Source organism: Siphateles boraxobius, unplaced genomic scaffold (assembly GCF_051911475.1).
Source record: "Siphateles boraxobius isolate OS27281-9 unplaced genomic scaffold, OSU_SipBor_1 33, whole genome shotgun sequence".
In the NCBI taxonomy this organism is placed as follows: Eukaryota; Metazoa; Chordata; class Actinopteri; order Cypriniformes; family Leuciscidae; genus Siphateles; species Siphateles boraxobius.
In genome coordinates, this window is record NW_027508953.1 from 11,013,128 (window position 1) to 11,039,967 (window position 26,840).

Sequence of the window (26,840 nt, forward strand, 5' to 3'; positions counted from 1 at the left end):
TTTACTGTTACATGATTTTTTCTCTTCAAATTTCTCTAAATCCCCAAATATGCTACCAAATAAATTCTGTTATCATATAATCACCCTCATGTTGTTCCAAATATATAGACTGACTTTCTTCTGTACAACACAAAAAATATATATTTTGTATGTTTCTGGCCATACAATGACAGTCAGTGGGGTCCAAAACAATATTGTACCCTTATGAGTTTCACTGAATGGACAAAAACAGTTGAAACAGTCTTAAAAATCGTATTTTGTGTGCTACAGAAGAAAGAAAGTCAATGATATGAGGAACTTTTTTTTTTTTAATGAGCTCTCCCTTTAGTCTTAGATGTTTCCAATAAAGCTTTTAAAGGAAAACTAAAAATGGACACAAATGCGACAGCTGTTGAATTGCAATATAGGGCTATTAAAATGAATACACAAAAATATAAATCTGAGAAGCTAAATCTTTAGCAAAAGTCTTAACTTGTAAATGTAATTTATTCTCATATGATTTGTAGGAAGAAACAATTGAGTACCATGGTTTTTGTTTATTCTTTCATGTTGTTGTTGTTGTCTCTGTAGGTTCTGGGAGTCAGTGGTGCAGGACACGGTCACAGTGTATGCGTTTAAGAGTGGACATAAGATCTCCAACTACAGACTGTTGGCTCTGCCTGCCATACAAATGCATCTGCACCAGCACGGCACAGTGGCCTCTCAGAGCGCAAACGTGGAACAAGAGCATTGGCAGAACAAAGCACAGCCCAGCAAAGAAGCCAGCAACATTTCACGTGAGACAGGATGAGTGTGTTAACTTGACATTTAGACTTATAGTAGTGTATGTGTGCAGTCATCGTTCTACTTCTCTCTTTCTAAGCAGTGCAGGATGAGCTGGTAACAGATTCGATGATTCGGTCAGGTAGGATGCTGTCAGAGTCTCGTAAACTGGGCAGCAGAGAGGCAGAGAAACTCCGCAAAGCTGCGGAGAAGGCAGAGAAAGCTCGAGCCATGATAGAGAAGAGGAAAAAAGAGTGGGCAGAACTGTGAGTGAATGCCAGTGTGTGTGTCTCTTGGTCTCTCTGTTTATGTGTGTAACATTTTTAATGCTTCCTTCAGCTATGACTCAAAGCCCAGTGAGGACTACGAGGACCCTAAGGATGTGGAAGCGATTCGATTGGCTAAAGAGAAAATGGGCGACTTTAAGCTGAAGTCAGCGAAAGACTTTACTGTTCCTGAACACCTGAGAATGAACGTGGACAAAAAGAGAGTGCAGTTAATGGAACTGGAGAAGAAGGTGAATGACACAAACGTATCAGGAAAAATAACACTTTCCTTTATAGAAATGTAAAATTTCCACAACATAAAAATAATATTGTAAACGTAATATAGACAGTGAACTGCGTAATATTCAGTCAGACTGCATAAGTAAAATATGAAAATGTTTATACATTTCTCAAAATTTCAGTTTGATCTGATTATACATACACTTCTATGAAAGAAGTCTTTAATGTTCACCCAGGCTTTATTTATTTGATTAAAAACAGTTAAACAGTAATATTGTGTAATATTATCACAATTTACAATACATGTTTTACATTTCTATATATTTAAATTCAATTTGATTTGATTTATTCACGGAATAGCAAACCGGAATTATTAACATCCATTACTCTAATCTGCAATGTCACATGGTCCTTCAGAAATCATATGTTGATTTGCTGCTTAAGAAACATTTCTTATTATTATCTATGTTTAAAACAGTTGTGCTGCTTAATAATTGGTTGGAAACAGTGATACAATTTTTTAGGAATCTTTGATTAATAAAAAATTCATAAGAACAGTATTTATTTGAAATAAAAATCTTTATGTTTAATATTAATCTTAATCTCTTTAATATTTTAATATGTCCTTGCTGAATTCTTACTAGCCCCAAACCTTTGAAACATTTTCTTTAATTTTGCATATTATTGTCAATGGAAATATTATTATTAAATAAATATTATTTTCATCAAAAAAAGAGTGTTTGAAGTTAATCAAAATGAAAAACTGATTTGGATTTTTTTTGGTGTGCATATGGCAACAACAAAAAAAGAAGCTTTACTAGCAGTGTAAGTTATGACATCTTTAAATTATTTGATGTCTTTTTAACTGAAATAAATCTTAGTATGACAATAAGCTCTTATGATCTACTAAATGGTTTGATTTAACCGATATATGCACGTGGTGGTCTACGTATTTTCATGTATGCTACAGATCTTTGAGAAGAAGTCTGAGATGAACTCCCGTGTGATGGCTCTTCGAGACAGTAAGGTGGAGATTGTGTCTCAGCTCCATGCCAAGGTGGAGCAGCTACAGATGATCCAGCAACACCTGCCACCTGAGAAGTGTCTTCCACTGCCAACTGTGCCTGTCTTAATGCCAGAAGAGATGCCCGGGAGGAAACACAGATACACCCGGGCAACTTTGGAGCGTTACGCCACTCTTATGGCCAAGTTGGCTTCCACTGGCTTGGATGAACAACAGAATGGGGAGAACATCCTAGAGCTGCTTGAACAAGAGATGCAAGACACACACACTGAGGCTCAGAACACGCAAATGGAGGACGAAGGTATGGAAACAGTCTCTCAGAAGCAGGAAGAGGAGCTCACAGAGCTTGAGAAAGAGAAGAGAGGAGTTGAGGAGATCAAAAACCTGTACCAGCAGGACAAACTTCTTAAACAGGCGAGTTTGGTGTGCGTTAGGAATATTGAGGGGGATTTTATTTATCACAATCCTTCAAATGTCTTTGTCTCTTTATGCAGATGGAGGAGGCAGTGTGGCATTTTGACGCTGAGTTACGTGTGTTGCGTCACGAGAAGCAAGAGTTGGATGTGTACATGAAACTGGCTGATCTGAGACATGTGACCCTGTTTGAGGAGCTGCTGCTTTTGAAGGAGTTCGAGAAGAGAGAGGACATACTACAGGAGCGACTGAGCGCCTATATACAGGAAGAGCAAGAGATCAGGGTGGGTGTGTTTTTATTTGTGCATGGGATTTTATGATGTGTGTGTGTCCAGTACAAAACAGTTTCCATATTCATTGTTTTATGTGTCAGGCCAAGATGCATGAATGTAAGAAGCAGATGGAGCAGAAGAAGAGAGACATCCTGAGACTCCAAGGGAAGGAGAAAACTCTCACTGCCACCTTTCATGCTTCATTGGGGGAGAACAACAAGTTTGAGGAGTTCCTCACCAGAGTGTTTAAGAAGAAGATCAAGCGTTCAAATAAGAAAGAAACACGTGGAGGTGAAGGTGAGCTGTAAGAGTGTGTTCTTTGTATTTCACCCAGTGAATCTCAAAATGTCACATTTCACCCTGAACCTAATAAAAAGAAGTGCATAAAGGAAATATATTAAGATTTAAAAAAAAAGAGATTTTTCTAAAATACACATATTATGTGCTGTTGGGGATTTTTTCAGCCACTATGGGGTATGAGTCTTAATTTGGCCATAACTTTCTCTGTGTTTCAGCAAATGGAATGATTTTTGGTGAAAAATCTTATTTTGACACATATTTTGGGAAAATGCTTTGAAAATTTTCAAAAACTCAACAGTACACTGTGGGCAAATTCACTACCCTTTCGTTATGTTCGTGGCTGAAAACAGCAACTACTTTAAACTGCTGTAAAAATGTATCAGATAAATATTTTTTTCAATTTTTATTTGCACAAATCTATTAATCAACCTCAGTCCTGATCAAAACTACTAAATGTAAAAAAAAAAAAAATCAGGATTTTAACTCTTAAATTGCCAAATTCATAAATGATGTCACTGATTTGGGGGGGAAAAAAACACAAAATGACTTATAAATATAATAAAATGTGATTGTGGACTGGATTTCTTTTTACCTTTTATCACAGTCTTGGACATGTCAAAAATTAGAAACAACATTGGTTTTGATGCATTGTAAAGCCCAATTTATACTTCTGCGTCGAACTTACGCCGTAGCTACGCAAGGCTGATTTATACTTCTGCGTCGGACCTACGCCGGAGCCTCTACGCCGTAGCCTACGCTTTGGTTTTAATTTATACTTCTGCGTCGTTGTCCGCGTTGACGCACGCAGAGGGAGCATGTGAAACCCGAGGAAGCGGTTTGAGCAGACCAATCACAGCGCTTGCGTCCGCGTAGAATTGACACGTTGTTAAACTGTTTCATGGATAAAGCCCAATTTATACTTCTGCGTCGAACTTACGCCGTAGGCTGTGCGTAGCGCGCGTACCCTCCGGCGTACCCTGACGTGCACCTCTCCAAAAATGTAACAACGCGTCTATTCTACGCGGACGCAAGCGCTGTGATTGGTCTGCTCAAACCGCTTCCTCGGGTTTCAAATGCTCCTTCTGCGTGCGTCAACGCGGACAACGACGCAGAAGTATAAATTAAAACCAAAGCGTAGGCTACGGCGTAGAGGCTCCGGCGTAGGTCCGACGCAGAAGTATAAATCAGCCTTTACATTTTTGGAGAGGTGCACGTCAGGGTACGCCGAAGGGTACGCGCGCTACGCACAGCCTACGGCGTAGCTACGGCGTAAGTTCGAAGCAGAAGTATAAATTGGGCTGTAGGCTGTGTGTAGCGCGCGTACCCTTCGGCGTACCCTGACGTGCACCTCTCCAAAAATGTAACAACGCGTCAATTCTACGCGGACGCAAGCTCTGTGATTGGTCTGCTCAAACCGCTCCTTCGGGTTTCACATGAGCTCCGGCGAGAGCGACGCGGCGCGTCTTGGACGGTGAGAGCGGCGAGGAGAGTTGAAGACAGTTCAACTTTCTGGTAATAAGCAATGACACGGTTCGGCGGCAACCAAACGGAATATAGAAGTGCTCCGTTTGAGAGGAGTCCAGAGAACGCAGTCCTGTAAACTTTGGTTCCGACCACATTATTCCCAAGCAAAATTGAGGAGGTTGATCATTTGAATTTGATAAGAAGGCGCGCAACACTATTTATAGGCAATATTTTCGCGCTAGAACGCTTGTTTTTCAGCGGGAATGTAAATTATAATAGCACTTAACCATGAACACAAAAGCCACACCACACAAATGCCTTTTAATTTGTTTATTTCATTAGCAAACATGTCACTATAATTGTTAAGTTTTTCCATCGATCAATTTTCTGCAAAAATAACGATCGACATGATTGATGCTTTGTGGCCCCTTTAAATACAGTTGTAAAAATGACCACGCGTTCGATCTACGTCACAGCATCGGAGCGTCTAGGAATCTTTCCACGGCGTCGCTGGCAGGGCGGCGAGAGCGAATTTTGCCGCTCTCGCCGGCGGCGGTGTGAACGTACAGTTAGGTTATGTGCAGCATCAGATTTTAACGTTTTCTCCCTCATTTACTGTTCGCGGCTGTTTTGCCCCATTGACTTCCATTATAACCACATTTTTTGATTGCAAAGCCATGACACCATATAATCATGTATTTTTGATTGTTGGTGGTTTTCCCTGTTGGGAAGAGGTAAAATTTGTAATTTTTACTGTTGATAACCAGGTGGCACCATTAACCCTTTAGATAGGCCTGTGCAATAAAAAGCTTAGTTTCTGGCTTTTACATGGAGTTATATGGAGTATAATAGCATATTAAAGTGTGTGTGTGTGTGTGTGTGTGTGTGTTTGTGTTTGTGGGTGTGGGTGAGTGTGTGTGTGAGAGAGAGAGAGAGAGAGAGAGAGAGAGAGAGAGAGAGAGAGAGAGAGAGAGAGAGACTGAGAACTCACCTTGATGCGTCTGAGAAAATTAAAACATGCACCTCGGCTCTCAGAATTACATTGAGTAAACAAAAACAAAGTGCCTTTTGATGGTGAGAAATGCAGACTAAATAAAAACCGCTGGTCATTCGATGGTGAGAAGAGCAGCAAGCAACATGAGAAAGGGCTTGACTTGTAGTGAAGTTTTAGAGATGATTATCCAGCCTCACCCCTCCAGCGAGCTGCGGGATGAATTGTTTTCACCCTCTAACCCCACAGACTCAGGAGAGTCAGATCCTGATTTGGATGTGGCACCGTCATCATCCTCTCTAGCTTCCACTGAACGCGAGGAGGATTCGGAGCATCCTGGATCTGGGTGGATTGGGAGAAATGGCGAACTGTGGTTTTCCACCAACGTGGAGACAACTCCCTTTCTTCAGCCTGCCAGAGGCGTGACTCCAGGGCCGACGCGCTATGCCATCACAAGGGTCCAGAACATGGATTCTGTGTTCAATCTGTTTTTCACGGAGAAGATGATTGACCTCTTTGTCAGCATGACCAACCTCCATGGGTGCCGCACAATGAGAAACTGGACCGGGGTCACGCTTCTGACACACACTCACTCTACCTCTTCCCAACAGGGAAAACCACCAACAGTCAAAAATACATGATTATATGGTGTCATGGCTTTGCAATTAAAAAATGTGGTTATAATGGAAGTCAATGGGGCAAAAACAGCCATGAACCGTAAATGAGGGAGAAAAAGTTAAAATCTGATGCTGCACAAAAATTAACAATTTATCAAAACCAATGTTGTTTCTAATCTTTGACATGTCCAAGACTGTGATACAAGGTAAAAAAATATCCAGTCCACAATCACATTTTATATTGAAAATAAGTCATTTTGTTTGTTTTTTCCCCCAAATCAGTGACATCATTTAGGAATTTGGCAATTAAAGAGTTAGAATCCTGAAATTGTTTTAAACATTTTGTAGTTTTGATCAGGACTGAAGTTGATTAATAGATTTATGCAAAACAAATTGAAAAAAATATTTATCTGATACATTTTTACAGCAGTTTAAAGTAGTGGCTGTTTTCAGCCACGAACATAACGAAAGGGTAGAGAATTTGAACAATGCACAAGGCTTAATGATGATTCTCATTACTGTTTTGCAGTTATTTTTCTAATTAAAATGAAAAAATTTCTAATAAATTAAAGCTGTTCATGCTATCATGATGTCCAAGTACTTCAAATATATTTTCATGTTTTTTTAATGTCTCTCTGTAATGAGAACTCTGTATTTCACAATGCAGTAATGAGAACTGGTAAAATGAGCTCAATGGTCTTTATTTTCTTTTTGAAATATATCATTTGTCTTTATTTTTGGGGTGAACTGTAATGCAATGGCAGGAACAGTTAGGATATGCATAAAATTGTCAGAGATTGCCATCATCAAATATAGAACGCGTGATTTAAATGTAATATTTGTTTTGTTTATTACTCCTTCCATCAGGTGGTGATGTGACAGATGATGAAGATGACAGCGATGAAGACTCTGATGATGAATCAGACAGGGATAATGATGAGGATTATGATGACTCTGAGACTGGAGCTCCCCTGGACGACAGTGTTTGCCCACCAAGTAAGATCAAATTTGTTTAGACGTTTTCCAAGATGTGAGTTCCAGACCGTCAGCGCCTGTTCAGTGCTCATGTACCCACCGACAGTCCTTCTGGAATTTTGCCACTGGCTCTTATGTAGATAGTGTTTAAACAGGAGGTATAATTCATTTTGAATATATATAACGGGCTATCTTTGCTCTTATTAATCTACTTGTTCCAGAGCAAGTGGATTTGGCCAAGAGCAAAGTTAAGTTCCATAACTTTATATTTTTATTTAACTGAAATCCAGTACTATGACTAGTTAGAGCTTAGATTCTCTGCCCGAGCCCGAGCCCGAGCCCGACCCGACCCGACCCGACCCGCGGGCCGGGCCGGGCCGATATTTCCCGCCACTATGCTCGGGTCGGGTCGGGTCGGGCCCTTGATCAAGCACGTCACGTGTCACGCGCAGCGTCTCCTCTACTCGCACGCTGTGCTGTATTGTGTAGCTTAAGTGCAACATGGAGCTTGAAGAAGTAAAGAAAAAAATTAAAACAGGAGAATTAACTTTGAGCAAGTATGAAGGAAAGTTGGAGGTATGGAAATATTTTAAACTCGTGGGCAGTGACAACATATGTGTTGGCTTTGTTGAGTCCAAGTGCGGCGCGCTGCTAGAGAGTCTGTATGTGTTGTAGCCATTAAATAAGCGCATTTAGTTTCATATTTATTAAAATATTATAATGTTATTTTTTTCCATCTATGTTGATTATGAAAGTGAACAGAGTAGATAGGAGGATGCGCAATATCAGGAGACATGGAGTGGTTCAGGCATGATTTTGACCACTCCATTATGTTTTGTTTTATAGAAAGCCTTTCTTTAAAGTGAATTTCGTTTTGTATAAATTGTATCTTAATTTTAATACATTTTTAATCAACCAATTGCCTAAAGAAGAAGAAGCATTAATAAGAAGCAAATATAGCAGGCAATATTCATGACATGGAGGCGCCGGCGAGCCGTGTTCACCATAGCACGTGAACTGGAGCATCTCATCATAAAATTAAATCAATTCTCGGCACGCTTGTCACCGAATTTACTAATTGTTCAATTTAATAAAATTAAAACTATCATTGTGATAATTAAAATAATTGAATATTAAATATTAAGTGGCCAATTTTTGCACATTTATTAATAGTATATATATATATATATATATATATATATATATATAATTGCGCAGCTACACACTGTCAATGGTCTAGCACCCATTCAGCACCTGCGTTAAAAAATTATCTGTTGTCGCCCCTGGTTATAACGGCCCACATATTAAAAATGGTCGGGTTTAAATCGGGCTCGGGCTCATAATTACAGTTAATGTGTCGGGCCGGGCCGGGCTCGGACACAACGTGCACGGGCTCGGGTTGGGTCGGGCTTGATTTTTTGGGCCCGATCTAAGCTCTATAACTAGTGCTGCTTTTGTACTTTTGACTGAATTGTTTGCTTGTTTATTTCCTATTGTAAAAACTTATTATACTTTTATAATGGCCAATATTGTTTATTTAAATATTATTTTTCAATAATAATATTTTAGTTAAATATCATGCCGTATTTGGTATTAAGAAAGGTTCCGTTAGTGATTGTGATTTCGACTTCAGTGAAAGTTACTTTATTGCGCCATTAGATGGCTTTATGAGTGAGTCAACAGCAAAGATTTTTATATTGAAAGGGACAGATAGCGCTAGAACACCGAATTGATTCCTCTTTCGCATTTCCTTGCCCTTGAACGGACACATAAACACAAAATTATATCAAAATACCCGTATAAATGCCCGTCTCGGCAAGTATTCTCTCATTGGTTTATGTCATTGGTGAACAGTTCAGAAAGAAGAAACTGTATGTTTGTCTGTTTTTTCGGTACGTGCGTTCGGTCTTAAATTGACACCACACCTAATATTCCTACTGGTGTCTGTGTCATTAATAAAACAACAAAATACAGCTTTAATAAAGATGAAACTATATATTTAATTTCTACAGTGAACAAATAGTTATTTTACATTTAGGCCTAATAATTAATTTCTGTACCTGAATACTACTGTTAGACTTTGTAACTTTGTTATTTAGTATTCATCTCTGCTTGTAATTTGTGTATTTGTTCTTATTTTATTACTGGCTGTTCACTTGTTTTAAATAATGTGTGAACTTTATCAGTTTGGCTAGACTATATAATTATATATTATAAATTTTTTTTAGCTAATCCGAAAAATTATCCGATCCGTGGCTCAAAAAACGTAAATGATCCGAACTGCGAATTTTGTGATCAGTTCCACCACTAATTGTAAACACGGATATTATTTTTTACTTCGAACAAGACCTTTTAAGAAGCAACTTGCATTAAATAGCATTGTCATGGGAGATCCCCTTAAAAGAATAGTTCACTTAAAGGGGACATATCATGCTAAAACCACTTTTTTTGCCCTTAAATGCATTTTGTTGTATATTTGGAGTGTTTAAAAGTGCAGAAAAGTTGAAATTATTCTCTTCAGGTGTTTCGTTTATATCTTTATATTCTGTTTTGGTCTTATTGTTCACCCAGTTCAGATTTTTCTGTTTTCTATGACGTTTTCTGAACAATTACGTCACAGTATTTGCAGCGGAACTACCAAATAAGGACATTGACTACCGGCCCAACATTTCGATCAATCCGCCATTATTATTCCTCGCTCCGATTTTGTAGTCCAAGCTCAATGATGCAGAAGTGTCGAGAGCTCAAGTCAAAATGTTCGGTTGTTGGATGTAGTGACCCACACGCTTCGTTACACCGTCTCCCAGCATCAGAACCTCTTCGAAGTGCCTGGTTGAGTTTTATTTACCAAGGAAATGTTCCCACATCTTTTGGTAAAGTCATTTTCGTGTGCGCGAAGCACTTCGACGATTCCGACTTCAACAACCTCGGCCAGTATAAAGAAGGGTTTGCCGATCGACTTCGTCTGATTGAGGGGTCAATTCCATCTATCTTTGGAGACGACGAACAGATCACTTCGGTAAGCTGTAAATATCTTTAATAAAAATAGTTTACTTTCTTAAAACACATGGTGGTCATGGTTTAGCAGTGCCTTCGTATTTCTTTGTTTTTGTTTTTTTGAAGTAACGTTACATGTCTGAAGTATTATTGTTCTTGAGTTTCATCAATGGTCATTTAGCTGCTGTGTTTTCTGATGCTTTTCTAAACGTATCATATTATCATATTATCCATACAGATTTTTAGTGGTAAGATTAGACCGTAATTTTTATAATATAACTTATATTTTGTTTTGTGAGTGTTAAATTGTCGTTGTAAAACATACAGTATTGTAGCAGTGGGCATGGATGGCGAAGTTACTGTAAATATAGTTACATACCATTGAGATACATCCATATGCAGACGTTGTTCTTCAGGTTCGTCGTCTATTTGTTCAACTAGCTCCGGGTCCGGCTCTGGCTCGAACATGTAAGGCTTGATTGACAATTCTGTTGTTGATTCCGTTGTTGACATTTTGTGTGAATATACATGTTCTGTGACGCTATAAGATCGTATATCACTAATCAAACTACAAAAATGGCCGAACGGGGTGGAGTTGAACCGACTGTCAACTCAGCACCCTGGAGAGCGGGCGGGGTGTGACACAGCTCCTTTGCATTTAAAGGGGCCGCTTCAAAACGAGTCACTCACAGAAGCACATCAGAAAAGGAGTAAAATAGGGGCCTGTGGAGCTATAATAATGAGGAATTCAGACCCAAGAATTGCAGTTTCGCTTTATATAGACCACAAATGTATGTTTTATATGTAAAAAGGAAAAATTTAAAAGCATGATATGTACCCTTTAAAAATGAATTCTGTCATCATTTACAAGTTCTTTCAAACCTGTATGAATTTCTTTCTTCTGCTGAACACAAAGGAAGATATTTTGAAGAATGTCTGTAACAATAAAGTTGATGTATCCCATTGACTTTCATAGTAGGAAAAATGAATACTATGGAAGTAAATAGGCTACATGCACTGTTTGTTTACTGACATTCTTCAAAATATCTTCTTTTGTGTTCAGCAGAAGAAAGAAATGTATACATGTTTGAAAGATCTTGAGGGTGAGTAAACAAATTCATTTTAAGTGAACTATTCCTTTAACTGTTAAAAGCACAAAGACAAAAGATAGATCTTTATCATACAATAAGCTTCAATAAAGCAACTCAGCGTTCCTTCATTGCTAATGTTATGAGGATAGCAGATGAACCCAAGCGCAGAAGGTATGCAAACACACAACGTTTATTATAACAGAAAAACAAAACCCACGAGGGGGCAAAACAGAGGCAATACAAACGAGGAATAACTAAACAAGATAACACTTGACAAAACTAGACTATTAAACAAACAGCAAATACAAGATCAAGACGTTCTTCTAAGACAAGTTACTCATGGGTTGACTCTCACAAAGTGTGACACAATGAACACAGGACAGCAAACACAAGGGGATGAAATAGGGGAACACTAATGACAAAGACAGGTGAAGCTGACTTGACAAGGACAGTTGAAACTGACTAGGTGAAACTGACTAGACAATAACGACAAGACGAGGGTAACAAGGGGGCGGGGTAACGAAACGAGACAACACAAGCACATGGCCCAAACAACAGACCATGCGCTTGTACATAAAACATGGGTCTGTCATGATCCTGCCACAATACTAGAAGAATACAAGGACATGATGGCAGAACCCCCCCGCTTAAGGAGCGGCTTCCAGACACTCAAAGGGACACTAAGCACAAGACAAGACGGAACGAGACATTGACAAAATAAAAAAAAACATGGAAAACACTAATAACGGCATACATGAATAAACAATAACAGGATTAGGGTGAAACATCCAAAACAACATACAAGGCAGAGGAGGTGGAGGAAACACAGAGTTCATGGGGGGAGGTCCAAGGAAGATGGGAAGACTGGGGGTCTTGGGTCCACAGGATGAGGGCTGAGGACGAGGACTCTGGGCAGGCTTAGACGGAGACACACGAGGAGAGGTCTTGGGGGAAAACGTCCGGGGCTTAGTGGAGACAGGGAAAACAGTCCGATTACTAGTGGTTACAGGGACAAACGGAGAAACAGTCCGGGGACTAGTGGAAACAGCGACAAATGGGGAAACAGTCCGGGGGCTGATGGAGACAGGGACGAACTAGAATTAGTGGAGACAGGGGCGACCGGGAAAACAGACTGGGATACTGCTTCAGTGGTAGCAGCAACAGATTAGGACACGGAGGACACAGAGGATGAGGAAATGGGACTCCTGACGGGGGACATAGCAGGCGAAGGGCAGGACTGGGTGCAGCGCTCTCCGTGGCAGGCTTGGGTGCAACGCTCCCAGTGACAGGCTTGGGTGCGGTGCTCCCAGGGACAGGATCGGGTGTGGCGCTCCCAGGGACAGGATCGGGTGTGGCGCTCCCAGGGTTAGGCTTGGGAATAGAGCTCACAGACACAGTGGGCTCGGGACAAGACATGACGGGCTACATCGAGGATCTTGACAAGCTTGGCAAGGTAGTCTGCTAGAGTCTCGGCAGCAACAATGATAGGCATCCGCTTACGAGCAGACACCGCTTGGAGGACTGCTTCTGCAGCTTGATCAGCCGCAGCTCTCACAGAGGCAGATTCAGTAACCGCGCTTGCAGTAGCGAGCTCTGGAACCGCGCTTGCAGTAGCGGGCTCTGGAACCGCGCTTGCAGTAGCGGGCTCTGGAACCGCGCTTGCAGTAGCGGGCTCTGGAACCGCGCTTGCAGTAGCGGGCTCTGGAACCGCGCTTGCAGTAGCGGGCTCTGGAACCGCGCTTGCAGTAGCGGGCTCTGGAACCGCGCTTGCAGTAGCGGGCTCTGGAACCGCGCTTGCAGTAGCGGGCTCTGGAACCGCGCTTGACGAAGGATGGGAGGCTCCCCTCTTCCTCTTTCTCCTAGGTCAGGAAGCAATGGTCACAGCAGGACTCGTGATCAGCTGGACGGGCTCAGCGGAAGACAAAACAGGAACTGGCAAACCCAATGGGTAAGCTCAGATGAAGATGATTCCGAAGGGGAATCCCACGAAACCCGTCTCCCTGGTTTACCACGGAGACTTGGGGGTGCAGATGACGCCTCGGGAGTCGAAGTGGAGTTAGCCTGGTTCCCCTGCGTAACAACGGCTAAAACGTGACCCTCCGGGATCACTGGCAGCCTGGCAGGTGGTGACGAGGTGGAAGCCGGCGACCCCTTCTGAGACAAACAGTCCACCATATCTCGGAACGGGCGGTGGACCAGTCTCTCCCGTTCAGCCAAGGGAGGGGGAACATTGAGACCGGCGATGTGGTAGCGATTGAAGAGGCAATCAGGCAGGAAAAACCTCTTGTCATCCGCGACCTGAGCGTATTCCCTCAAGGACCTCTCTCCCTGAGGAGGGAAAGGAAGCTTGCCCTGCTTCATATCAGAGATAGTCTTCAGCCACCAATGTTGAAGATCATCCGACTGGTGATCGATAGAAGAAAGCATACTGTCTGAAGGGTGCTGCGTTGGCCGGTTCATTCTGTTATGAGAATAGCAGATGAACCCAAGCGCAGACGGTATGCAAACACACAACGTTTATTATAACAGAAAACAAGGGAAAACAAAACCCACGAGGGGGCAAAACAGAGGCAATAAAAACGAGGAATAACTAAACAAGATAACACTTGACAAAAACTAGACTATTAAACAAACAGCAAATACAAGATCAAGACGTTCTTCTAAGACAAGTTACTCACGGGTAGACTCTCACAAAGTGTGACACAATGAACCGGCACAGGACAGCAAACACAAGGGGATGAAATAGGGGAACACTAATGACAAAGACAGGTGAAGCTGACTAGACAAGGACAGGTGAAACTGACTAGACAATAATGAAAAGACGAGGGTAACAAGGGGGCGGGTGTAACGAAACGAGACAACACAAGCACATGTCCCAAACAACAGACCATCCGCTTGTACATAAAACATGGGTCTGTCATGATCCTGCCACAATACTAGAAGAATACAAGGACATGATGGCAGAATCATGACAGCTAATTCTAAAGAATTAGTTACGGAGACTTGGGCTTGACTGTTAAACTGTCAATTTGAGATTTGAATCTGTAGCGGAAGGAAGTAGTTCCGCACAAAAGACACTGTTTTTAAAAACACTCCATTTCCGTTTCTTATTTATTTACACACTTGTACCGTTGAACTGTTGTATAAACGCAAAATCACTCTCTAAGCCATGCAATATGGCTGTATATCAGCACGGCTGTGATTGCCTACGGCCGAATCACAGCCAGCCGTGTTGATATAGAGTGATATGGCATGGCTAAGAGTGTGATATTGCTTATATGTAAGTTTGGGATCAGTAAGATTAGGGTCAGTTTTTTTATTCACTTTTAATTAAATTAATACTTTTATTTAGCAAGGAGGCATTCAACTGATCAAAAGTGACAGTAAAACCATTTATAATGTTACAAAAGATATCCTGAAAAGTTTATCACAGTTTACACATAAATACCCCAAACCTTTGAACAGTAGTATATATATATATATATATATATATATATATATATATATATATATATATATATATGTCTCTGTGTTTCAGACTGTGATCCCGAGCTCTTTGATAACACACTGAGGCTGCGTGAACATCGTCTGGATGTGGAGGAGCAGCTGCTTGAGGAGATAAAAATAGTTGACAGTTTAAAGAAGGAGTGTGACACACTGGCCAAGAAAGTGAGAGATATTTCTTTCCACTGCCACCTTTATTTCTTTTCTTTTATTTAAAAAAAAAAACACCGTAAAGAGACAGTATGTTTGTTTGTGTAGGAGAAGATTGTGCAAATCAATCGCAAGGCAGCAGAGGGCGATCTGGAGTTAATTAATCGAGAAAAGCAGCAAAGGCTGAATGAAGTGGATGTGGTGGTGCCACTCAGACTGCATCAGGTGTGAACATAATTACACATACTGTACTTGCTGATTATCTTTTGTAATATTGTACATATGTTTACCATCTCAGCCTCTGCTAAAGTGTAACTCACAACCAATATCAAGTCTCTCTCTTTCTCCTTGTCTGAGCAGATTGAATATGTGAATAATGGTCTCTTGCCGGCTAAGCTTGACTCAGCACTGGTCCTGAACACAGCTGATCTACAGCGTTTGCAGAAGCGCATTAAAGAGTTACAGGAGGAGAAGACTGAACAGCGAGAACTCTATAAACAAGCCAAACAACAACACGTACAGCTCAGACATGACCTTAAAGAAATGGAGGCCAGAACAAAGGGTCAGAGATGTGCATACATGATGACTATTTCAAACCACACACTTACTTTCATTATCTAGGCAATTTTACAATGTAGTATAAACTCAATTTCCAGTCTTTTTTACAAACTGAGGGAAAAGACAAAGTTATATTTCTTCAAACTTGAGGTATGAGTTTAAGTAATACATTACATACATTTCTTTGCAGAGTCAGAAATACGTTGCGAGCAGCTGATGCTCATGAAGTTTGGAAAGCTGGTTGAACTTGAAGTTCTGCAGACTCTCTCAGGCAACAGGAAGGTAGAGGAGATGAGACAAGATGTCAGAGAACGGGACGCCAAAAACACACAGGAGCTCAAACACTGGGAGGTACACTGACACAAAGAACCTGTGACTGTTTGGGGGTTGCTTTACACTATCTGTCAAAAGTTTGGGGTCTGTACATATTTTTAAATACTTTTGAAAGAAGTCTATGATCAATAATTCAATAAAAGCAGTAGTATTGTGAAATATTAATACATTTTAATTTCATAAATATATTTAAACATTTCATTTATTCTTGTGATAGCAAAGCTGAATATTCAACAGCCATTACTCCAGTCTTCAGTGTCAAATCATTCTAAAGTTGATTTAGTGCTCAAGAAATATTTTTCATTATAATCAGAGTTCTTTGATGAATTAAGTATTTAACCATTTATTTAAAATATAAATCTTCTATAAATGTATTTATAGTCACCATTGATCAATGTAATGCATCCTTGCTGAAAGTATTCTTTCAAAAAAAAAAAAAAAACTTTCTGACTCCAAACTTACACAGTAGTGCATTTTATTATGAGTCAATTATTATGGTTAAATGTGCCAATCTAGAGCAATTGTTCATTATTATTTGTGTGCGCACCAGACAAAAGTTACTGAAGCAAGAGAGACATTAACCGAAGTCACAAAACATAACACAGAAAGACTACATAACATGAACAGCCTGCTTAGCCAGAAAAAAGCATTGGACGACCAACTCAACTCCCAACAGAGGAAGACGGTATTCTTTTCTTTCATTATTCGCATTTCATCACTTTATTTACTTAGTTTTTTAACAATAATAAAAACAGATATCTGACATGATTTGGTTTACTACATTTCCGTTTGAATTTCTACAAATTTACTGCTGTTTATTCACAAGTTAAGCAGCAGCAGCAGCACCTGCAGCTGTGAATTCATATGCAGGACACAGACATGCAAAATGTGTGTGTTTGTTTAAGGTGGGTCAGTTCCAAGGCCGTCTGGTTGAGAAACAGGAACTGCAGAGGCTGCAGCGGCTGGTAGAGGCTCAAGCTCAAGACATTGAGGCTCTCAGTGATGAGATCCGCGCTCTGTCACGCAAAGACGGACACATTCTCCCTCCGCTCGATCCTGTCCCACCTCCCGTTCCCGCCCCGCCCCACAGACACACAGCAAGCAATTCTGGTGTTCACAGGAAACTCAACCTCAGCAGCAAAGCTGTGAAATAGATCCACAGACACTCTTTTACTATAAGTACAAAATCAGCATGTTAGCACACAGACTTCAAATCTGTTCCTGTAGACATATACGACAGGCTAAATCCAGTTGTCTAAATGCAATAAATTCTTACCTTGGGGATTTTAATGTATTTAATGTCTCTTCTTCCTCAATATTTACCTTCTTAGAAATTGCTGTATAACCTCTGAAATTTCCCCCATTATTTTATCATAATAATCAGGCAAGTATCAAATCCAAATCACAATGTCAAATCACTACTCAACCATATCAAATAAAAAATTAAACTGTACATGAGCAGTTGATGTGTGACAACATTGTACTGTAGCATGACATGCTATATCTAAAACAATTAATTAAACATTTACATTCGTTCTGTATGCACTTTTTATGAAATCATATTAAATTCGAGACTTAAATTAATATGTGCACTTATAACACCACAGGACTATTTAATAAAATATTGTGTGTTAATATTAAGAATAATATTAAAATAAACAGTTACAGCACCTACATTTTATATAGTTTATTTTCTTTAAAAATGTTTATATTAAATTTAAGAAATCTAGTTTAGAAATCTAGTTTAGGCCTACTAGATGTTTGGCATTAAAATGTCTGTCATTAAATATTATGACGTATACCTGTTCCCGTTTCTACTGACAATAAATGAACACATAAATTAAATCAAATAAGGAAATCTATAATATTTAGCCCTATAAACAAATTCAAAGAAATGATGTCACGTCCTTTGTGTGACATTCTGGTGCTGTGACCTGTAGAAACGTTTGACGCGTGACGTCACGAATTTTGCGGCGCTCGCAGATTGAGAATGAAAGGAGGTGATGCAGGAGAGGATGCTGTACAGGATGTGCAAAATATGAGCACTCAGAGGAACTAAGAATTAAGTCGGATTGGTCTTTGGAGATTCGAGGACTGCTGTTGAAGACGCTATCTCATATTGGTTTTGGAGACTGCTGTTGAAGACGTTGTCTCAATTCCGGTAGTAAAACAATCCGACGATCTACGTTTTGGGTTCCCTAGAGACATAAGCACATTTCTAGTCTTTGCTTTATCGTTGCCACGTCGTTCACTTGAAGAGGACAGATAATCTGTGTTTCGCGCATCATCCGGACGACGATAAATATTTTAAACGATTTACAAATTGACTGGGGATTCCTCACTTGTAAGTATCGAGAGTTATTTATCTAGACGGTATTAAAGTCATCACATTATATTGTTTGATAATATAGATTATTAGCTACAATGTGGGCTGTAATGAAATATAGATGTTCAATCTTAATTACTTAATATCAGTTTGTTTGTTTGTTTGTTTGTTTACGCAAGGTTTAGATACCGCAGAAGATGCGGAGGAACGTCATGACGACACATGCGTATTATTTAAACTTTATTTCAGACCCACGGGGACCCATAACACAATAAAAACACACAGAGTAAAACATAAAAATACAAAACCTTCCACAGTTTTCAGTGTCCAACATACAGACTTGTTCGCCAATGGTTCCACAGTCTGGAAGAAACACACGCCCATTACAAAATCAAACCACGTGATCTCATTTGAACTAGCATGTGTGTTAGGGCTGTTCTCTGTGTTTTATAATCTCAATATGTACACAGATATAATAATACCTATCCAATATTTTTGTAATTCATTATGTAAGATGAGTTTTATCCCAAAGGATTTGTGTGATCACAAAGAGCAGCTTTATATTTCCTCTCACACACACATGCACACGTGTTTGTTTCACTATATTAGTGAGGAATTTGCATAGACTTCCATTGATTTTATTTCAGGTAAATATTTTCTATCGGCTAAATCAGCCCCTACCCCTAAACACAGCCCTCACAGAAATACTTGCAAAACACTAGATGGTAAGATCGGCCAAAGCAGATAAAAAATTTAAAAAAAAAATTGTAATCTAGTGTTTTGCAAATATTTCTGTGAGGGTTGTGTTGTCGGTTGTCATAATATTTCATTATATAAGTGAGAACACGTTGCCCTCACAAATATAGCCAAACCAACCAAAAATAGACATTTTTTTGGTCCAGATGAGGAAAATGCCTTAAAAATAATCCAGAATGATTTTATAAATGTAAAAATGCAGAAAGTTTTCTGTGAGAATCAGGGGATATAATACAATTTGTACAGTATAAAAATAAAACATGAAACTTTGTTTGTTGTGTGAGGAATATACATGAATACATGAATGATGTGTTGTTTGCAAAATTCAAAATTAAACTTTTTTTTTTAAATTGTCACTGACACCTGGTGGTTCTACTTTAGAGTAATGCCTAACGTATCATTAGTTAACAGCAAAACTATTAAGAAGGATGAAAACTGATGCTACAATTTCTAAATACTAAGCATTGATACCTGTAACAATTACAAACAGGCTTATTTATTAGTGGTTGTTGATGAACCATTCATCCAAAAGATCCTTAGATCTCTTAATACTGAATCGTGGTGTGTGTTATAATCTTCAATCTCACTGGTCTTTGTTTTTTTTGTTTATAGAGGACCAAACCTGGACATGTTCTAGTATCTCATTAAGAAGTTGCCAAGCTGGACGAGTCCAGTTCTCAGTTCTCGAGAACAGACCCTACAGAACCCGTGCTCCTCGGACCCATCCCAGAAGAGCAGTATGTAGGTGAAGGAACCGAGGAACCAGTGCCTTTAGCACCACATGCCCGCTACAGGGACGCAGAAACAATCACAGGTCAGAACGTGCATTGTTTCATTACAACATGCATAAGATGTACTAGTGTTGATTTTAACATCCTTCTCTGGGTCTCTGTTGAAGATGTTTGTAACAGCACAGAGCTCCCTGAGGTGGAGATTATCAGTCTACTGGAGGAGCAGTTGCCGGTCTACAGGCTGAGGGCAGACAGTGTGTATGGTTATGAGCATGACGACTGGATCCACACGCCTCTCATCTCGCCCGACACACGCATAGACCTCACCTCTGAGCAGATTGAGGAGACCCTCAACTATTTTTGTGAGTCTAAGATGCTTCCTATCATTATAAAGAGTTATAACTACTAATGGATTTGAATTGAGTCTATCTTCTTTAATATTTTGTTTAAAATGATAAATGTTTGAAATTCTTTACTTTTGATGACTAACTCGACTGTTTGGCCTTAGTTACTACTGTTACCTATAGTAAGAGTGACGTGTGGAGAACATAGGTGAGGTTTAAAAAACAGTCAGCTCATCAGTAAGCAAAGCCTGCTGGCCTAGGGCCAGTTAAAGAGGGTTTCGGACAGTTGTTATTACATTCATTGACCTTGTGCATGTGGTTTTATGCCTTGCAAACCAAAACATTTGTTTTTTTGGATTGCATTGTGCATTGTTGATGCAAATTTTTTATTTTTTTTACTTTTAACTTAGCTGGCTGACATAAATTAAAATGGAAGAATGACTTGTGCTTTTTTTTTAAAAGCCAGAATTAAAAACCTTTCATATTCTTTGGTTAAGAAAATGAAACATTTAATGAAAATGTTTATATCTGGCACATCTAAAAATGCTTTACTAATCAAAATTATAATCTTGTGGTGAAGCCGGCAGAAAAACAAATATTACTTTTGAGCCTTGTGTTTTTTTTTTAACCTAACTAATTGTTAGATTAGAGTTACTGCTTGTCTTCTGATCCCCTAAATTTTATTTTTAGTTTTGATATAATCTTTTTCCTAGTAATATAATATGATATTGCTGATTTTTCAGTTTTTAACCAAGCCTATGTAACACGATATGTAATGAAGAAATATCAAGGTCATTGTGAAAATTTTACTGTTGTCACTGACATGGCTCAGCCAGTAGAAGGTGCTGGTTTCTTTCTTTTGCGTCCACACACTGGTCTCGTAAGTGAGGTACAGTTTTAAATTAAGTGAACCAATGTGAAGTTACAGATCATTGCAGCCTATATATTATATAAGCTGTTAACTTATTTTGCAATAGAGTTATTGCTATTTCACAGGCCTTATTGTTTTTTCAGTTGCCTGAACTGGCATGTGCCATTGTTACTTGTGAGCTGTTTTGTTGAAAGTTAAAGTATATAAATGTTACATATTAATGGAAACATGTTTATAGTAAACTATAAATTACTGTTCAAAAGTTTGGGATTGTTAAATTGTTTAATGTTTTTTAAAGAAGTCTCTTATGTTAAGCCTTTATTTATTTGACCAAAAATACAATCAAAACAGTAATATTGTGAAATATGTTTGTATAATTTAAAATATTTGTCTTATTTGAATATTTATTTGAATGTATTTTAAAATGTAATGTATTGCTGTGATGGCAAAGCAAAGCTCTTCAGAAATCATTTTAATATTTTGATTTGGTGCTCAAGAAACATTTCAAGAAATTAAAAAAAAATCATTGATAAGAGTAAGATTACTCTTATCAATGATTTTTTAAAAAATCTTACTGACCTCAAACTTTTTAACTGTAGGCCTAGTCTAAGTTTTTTCCACTTGAAATAGCTATGCATTCTGCTGTTTTCCCTAACTGTTTTTGAATACCAACACATGTATCTTCTTCTTTCAATGAACTTCTCTGACTTGTAAACAATAACACATTTTCATTAGCATTCTGAGAATTTGTCTAATTAACCTTTCTGTAGACCCCCCCCCTCCCCAGTGATTCTGGTTACATAATTGTTATAGATCTCCCCTCTGGGGTGTCAGACATGTCGATAAGAGAGTTTGACGCACATGCATCAGTGTAAAAAGGACTTTAATGCACAATTCCTCTTATTTGCTGCTGCATGTACAAGTATGTCATTGCAATAATAAGCCATTTATTTAACTCTTAATTCAGTTCACAAAAAAAAGGTGTAGGATTTTGTTTGAAACAATTTCACTCAGAAATAGTATATAATGTGTGTTGTAATCGAAATTATTCAACCCCCATTGCAAATCAGGCTTGTTGGCAAAAATTACAGACTTATTGCTGTTTGCAATGAACAAATCAAACAAAAGTAATTGAAATAGCTAAACACAACAAATGTTTCAAGTGGTTTCCCCAAATTCAACTGAAAATTAAACTTTTAATGACTTCTGCAGTGTCAAAATTATTTAACCCCTTCATGTCAAGCATCTTTAGTACTACTACTTAGTAGAAAACCGTTTTGCTGTTATGACCTGCTGCAAACAAGACACCAGCTTCTGGCAGCGTTCCTGAGAAATCTGATCCCATCATGACCAATGGCCTCTAGTTCAGTGATATTCTTGTGTTTGCGTGCTGCAATCACCTTTCAGATTTTCTATGGGGTTCAAGTCAGGTGACTGTGATGGCCACTGTAGGATCTCCCAGGACTACTTCTGCAACCAAGCCTGGGTGGAATTTGAGGAATGATTGGGGTCATTGTCCTATTGGAAGGTCCAATGATGCACATGGTTCAGCTTCCTCACCCACGGCATGACTTTTTCTCATAGGATTTCCTGATACTTCAGTGAATCCATCTTGCCTTCTACTCTTTTTCTGCCCCGTCCAGGTAGTGTAACCACTGTTCCTTTAACTTTGAACTTGTGAACTATGCTTTCAACGGTGTGTCTAGGAACATTTAGTACCTTTACTATCTTTTTGTATCCTGTTCCTTGTTTGTGAAGGGCGATGATATCTTCTCTTAACCTTTTGGACCATTCTTTTGACTTAGCCATATTTCTAACATGCAGTCAAATGTGACACTCAACAAACCTTGCCAGTTCAGATATTTCTTGTGTTCTAGCTCAAGCGCACCTGGTGCAACTAATGAAGCCCTTGATTAGTTGCATCAGTTGTGCTTGAGACAACACCTGTTTTGCAGATTTTTGCTGTTGTGAACGATTCTATTCAGGGGGTTAAAAAATTGACTGTGGAAGTCATTAAAAGTTGCATTTTCAGTTGAACTTGCGGAAACCACTTGAAACATTTGTTGTGTTGAGCTATTTCAATTACTTTTGTTTGATTTGTTCATTGCAAACAGCTGAAAGTCTGTAAATTTTGCCTATAAGCCTGATTTGCAATGGGGGTTGAAAAATAATTGTACAACTATATATATAGAAATAGTATGCAGGTTTAAATTTCACAAATAATTACAAAGAAACAGCAAGTAACACATTGAACTGAACATGACATTTTGATTTAGAAAGACCTAGATAGTAATTTCTTGTTTTCTTTACAACTTTTGTAAAGAACTGGAAGAAAAAAAATTTAGTTAGTTAAATTTTTATTTCTGTGTCATGCCCAACATTTGGCCCATCCCACATGGGATTACAAGACACCACAAAGTTATTTTACAAACATCTCCCGGTCGTATATACAAATCATTCAGAGAAATACATGAATACAAATACACACACACACACACACACACACACACACACACACACACACACACACACACACACACACACACACACACACACACACACACACACACACACACACACACACACACACACACACACACACACACACACACACACACACACAGCATATTCAAATGAATCCCATTTACAAATTATCTCGATAAAGAGTTTTTTTCCTCTTCTCCCAGGCTTTCTCATGATAGTTGGCTAATTTATGTTTCATATGTGAACAGCCATCTCAATCTTTGAGCATCATCCATATTTACCAAATCAATCTCTGATTTTATCTTACAAAATAAAAAATCACGCTGTTCACAATAAAATGGACAGTAGAAAACAAAATGGAACTCATTTTCTATATCATTTAAACAACACATGGGGCAGATCTGTTTTTCCTCTTCTAAATTAACATATCGTCCTGTTTCAACAGTCAAAGCCAAAACACCAGATCTCACTTGAGCACACAGAGATCTTTGCCTTTTTGACCAATTATATACAACATAATTCTCTGTGCCATATTCCGGTTTTATCCTCACAAACATACGCAATTTTGGCTTAGCCCATATATCCTCAGCTCACTGCTCTTTATCTTTAAGAAACAGATTCTTTAAACAAACCAATATTCAGCTTTTCATTATTAGAAAACAACACCCCAAACCCATATTTACAAAACAATTTACATATAACTTTAGACCAAGGTCCAAGTTTGTGTTTATCCCAGATAAATATTTTCCTCGTCAACCTACTTGCGTCTAGTAAACGATTCCATAACTGGGCCATACATGTCTTCCAACGAGCCTCACATGATTTCCATCCCATATCTCCCACTATCGCCAATGTTGGGGCATATTTGTGTACACCCAGAAAATATCTTATGGCATAGTTTGCACTAACTCACAATTATATATGTTTCTAAGTCCTCTAAACCCTTACAGAAATAAAATCAAGTATAGGGCACACACAAGCTTGAAACAGTTTAGAATAAGTTTGAAAACGTAGGTCTTTCAGATTCTTGCTTTTACCAGTAATTCCTACCAAAGCTCTACGTGCTGAATCCGCCAGAACCTTAACACCTTTTTCGAAATTCATATGTTCATCAATATAGAAACCTAGATATCTATATGAGTCTACAGAGTGCAGCTTGTGTGACCCAATTTTAAACTCATAAATGCTGCGAGCAGTTAAAAGTTTTCTAAAGTGAATTATTTCTGTTTTCTTTCTATTGATAAACAGTCTCCACTTATTACACCAGTCATCAATATAGGAAAGCTTCCGCTGCATATTAGCTTAATAGGGTGACAGTAAAACTATGTCATCCGCATACAGTAGAATACTTATCATTTAATTTCCACATGTTATCCCACAATTCAGTGATTTAATTTCCTTGGCTAAATCATTTATATAAATTGCAAATAAAGTGGGGGACAAAGCATCACCCTGTTTTACCCCTGATAATGTTGGGAACCAGTTTGTGTGGACTTCGTTTAATCTAACACATGCTATGGGATTGTGATAAACAGACTTCAGAGCCCAATAAAAATGTCCATTTACCCCGTACTCAATAAGTTTATACGCTAACAAATCCCTATTGATCATATCAAAACCTTTCTGAAAATCAATAAAGCACAAATATGTAGGCTTATTTTCACTTATTCTTTTAGAATAACAACAATGTACAACATGAGCCACTCATTAAGTATTGTAGAATACAATTTATAAACTGTGCTCATTCAACTAATCCCTCTATAATTCAAAGGCACCCTTGGATCCTCATTTTGGGATTTTGGTATTGGATTAATAATCGATTTAAGCCACATAGATGGTATTTTGCCGGATTCATAACACCATTTAAATAAATCAAACAAAATATCAAATAGTTTGGGTGATTTTAGTATTTCATTTGGTATATTTTCAACCCGTCACTTTTCCCAACTTAGCTAGGCTATATTAATGGCCATTTGAACTTTTTCTTTTGTAATACTCTTATTACAGTTTTTTTCAATCGCTAACAAGCGCTTACCCATACTTCAGATACTTTTCCTAAACTCTTAACACAGACTCACACCTACAAAACACAATTGGCCAAATGGATAATTTTCTTCTCAAAAACACATTTTGGTAAATATATACTAACTCTTCATTTCAAAATAGAACACATCTTTCTCTGCACACACTAACTTTACCAAAACACTGGAAATCTGACTCAAAATGAAATGATTCTGTCAAAGCATAACACTTGTTTTCACTTCACAAGGTACATGCAGTCAATCAAAGTACACCAGGTTTCAAAATACTGGCTATTGTTGACATTACAAAAACTTCATAGACTTTTGTGTTTCAGTTTTACAGGTATTTGCATGCAAAACATGCAATCCACCGTTTTTACACTAAATTTCTTGGTTAGGAACTGTATGTCGACATTTACAGTAATGTTCACATTCAAAAGCATTCCAGTAAAAAGCTTATCAGTTTTTTTTTCCTTTACTGTTTACCAGCCTCTCTTAGTGAAAGACTGTGGTTGATTACATGGTCATTGATAGTGGCACGAATTTCATCACTGACTACTGTTCTTGCAGCCCTTGGAATGCCACCACCACGCATTTTTACACCTCTACCTTGCCCTCTCCTTGGGCCTCTCACTGCACCTCTCACTGCTCCTCTCACTGCACCTCTCACTGCTCCTCTCACTGCACCTCTCACTGCTCCTCTCTTTGCACCTCTCACTGCAGCTCTCTCTGCACCTCTCACTGCAGCTCTCTCTGCACCTCTCACTGCACCTCTCACTGCTCCTCTCACTGCACCTCTCACTGCACCTCTCACTGCAGCTCTCACTGCTCCTCTCACTGCACCTCTCACTGCTCCTCTCACTGCATCTCTCCCTGCACCTCTCACTGCTCCTCTCACTGCACCTCTCACTGCACCTCTCACTGCAGCTCTCTCTGCACCTCTCACTGCACCTCTCACTGCACCTCTCACTGCATTTCTCACTGCACCTCTCTCTGCTCCTCTCACTGCACCTCTCACTGCACCTCTCACTGCATCTCTCCCTGCACCTCTCACTGCTCCTCTCACTGCACCTCTCTCTGCACCTCTCACTGCACCTCTCACTGCATTTCTCACTGCTCCTCTCACTGCACCTCTCACTGCACCTCTCACTGCACCTCTCACTGCAGCTCTCTCTGCACCTCTCACTGCACCTCTCACTGCTCCTCTCACTGCACCTCTCACTGCAGCTCTCTCTGCACCTCTCACTGCACCTCTCACTGCAGCTCTCTCTGCACCTCTCACTGCACCTCTCACTGCACCTCTCACTGCACCTCTCTCTGCACCTCTCTCTGCACCTCTCACTGCACCT

At 39.1% G+C, this 26,840-nt stretch overlaps 2 protein-coding genes across 3 annotated transcripts in view; both read left to right on the forward strand.

Annotated features, from left to right (window-relative positions):
- The window catches only part of cfap44 (cilia and flagella associated protein 44), a 35,703-nt gene extending 18,451 nt beyond the window's left edge, over positions 1 to 17,252 (forward strand). Inside the window, exons 21-33 of the mRNA XM_077195532.1 lie at positions 571 to 776; positions 866 to 1,028; positions 1,102 to 1,279; positions 2,239 to 2,706; positions 2,787 to 2,990; positions 3,080 to 3,275; positions 7,218 to 7,346; positions 14,952 to 15,082; positions 15,176 to 15,292; positions 15,428 to 15,629; positions 15,816 to 15,976; positions 16,509 to 16,643; positions 16,864 to 17,252. Of these exons, the coding sequence (XP_077051647.1) occupies positions 571 to 776; positions 866 to 1,028; positions 1,102 to 1,279; positions 2,239 to 2,706; positions 2,787 to 2,990; positions 3,080 to 3,275; positions 7,218 to 7,346; positions 14,952 to 15,082; positions 15,176 to 15,292; positions 15,428 to 15,629; positions 15,816 to 15,976; positions 16,509 to 16,643; positions 16,864 to 17,112 (2,539 nt within the window). The 3' untranslated portion in view covers positions 17,113 to 17,252. The remainder of the gene's footprint in view (positions 1 to 570; positions 777 to 865; positions 1,029 to 1,101; positions 1,280 to 2,238; positions 2,707 to 2,786; positions 2,991 to 3,079; positions 3,276 to 7,217; positions 7,347 to 14,951; positions 15,083 to 15,175; positions 15,293 to 15,427; positions 15,630 to 15,815; positions 15,977 to 16,508; positions 16,644 to 16,863) is intronic.
- Positions 17,253 to 17,889: 637 nt separating this feature from the next.
- Positions 17,890 to 26,840, forward strand: part of trak1b (trafficking protein, kinesin binding 1b) — a 58,289-nt gene continuing 49,338 nt past the window's right edge. Inside the window, exons 1-3 of one of the 2 annotated variants that reach the window (XM_077195534.1) lie at positions 17,890 to 18,302; positions 19,653 to 19,854; positions 19,939 to 20,133. The gene's annotated coding sequence lies outside the window, so the exon portion shown is untranslated. The remainder of the gene's footprint in view (positions 18,303 to 19,652; positions 19,855 to 19,938; positions 20,134 to 26,840) is intronic. The other variant, XM_077195535.1, reaches the window with a different exon arrangement.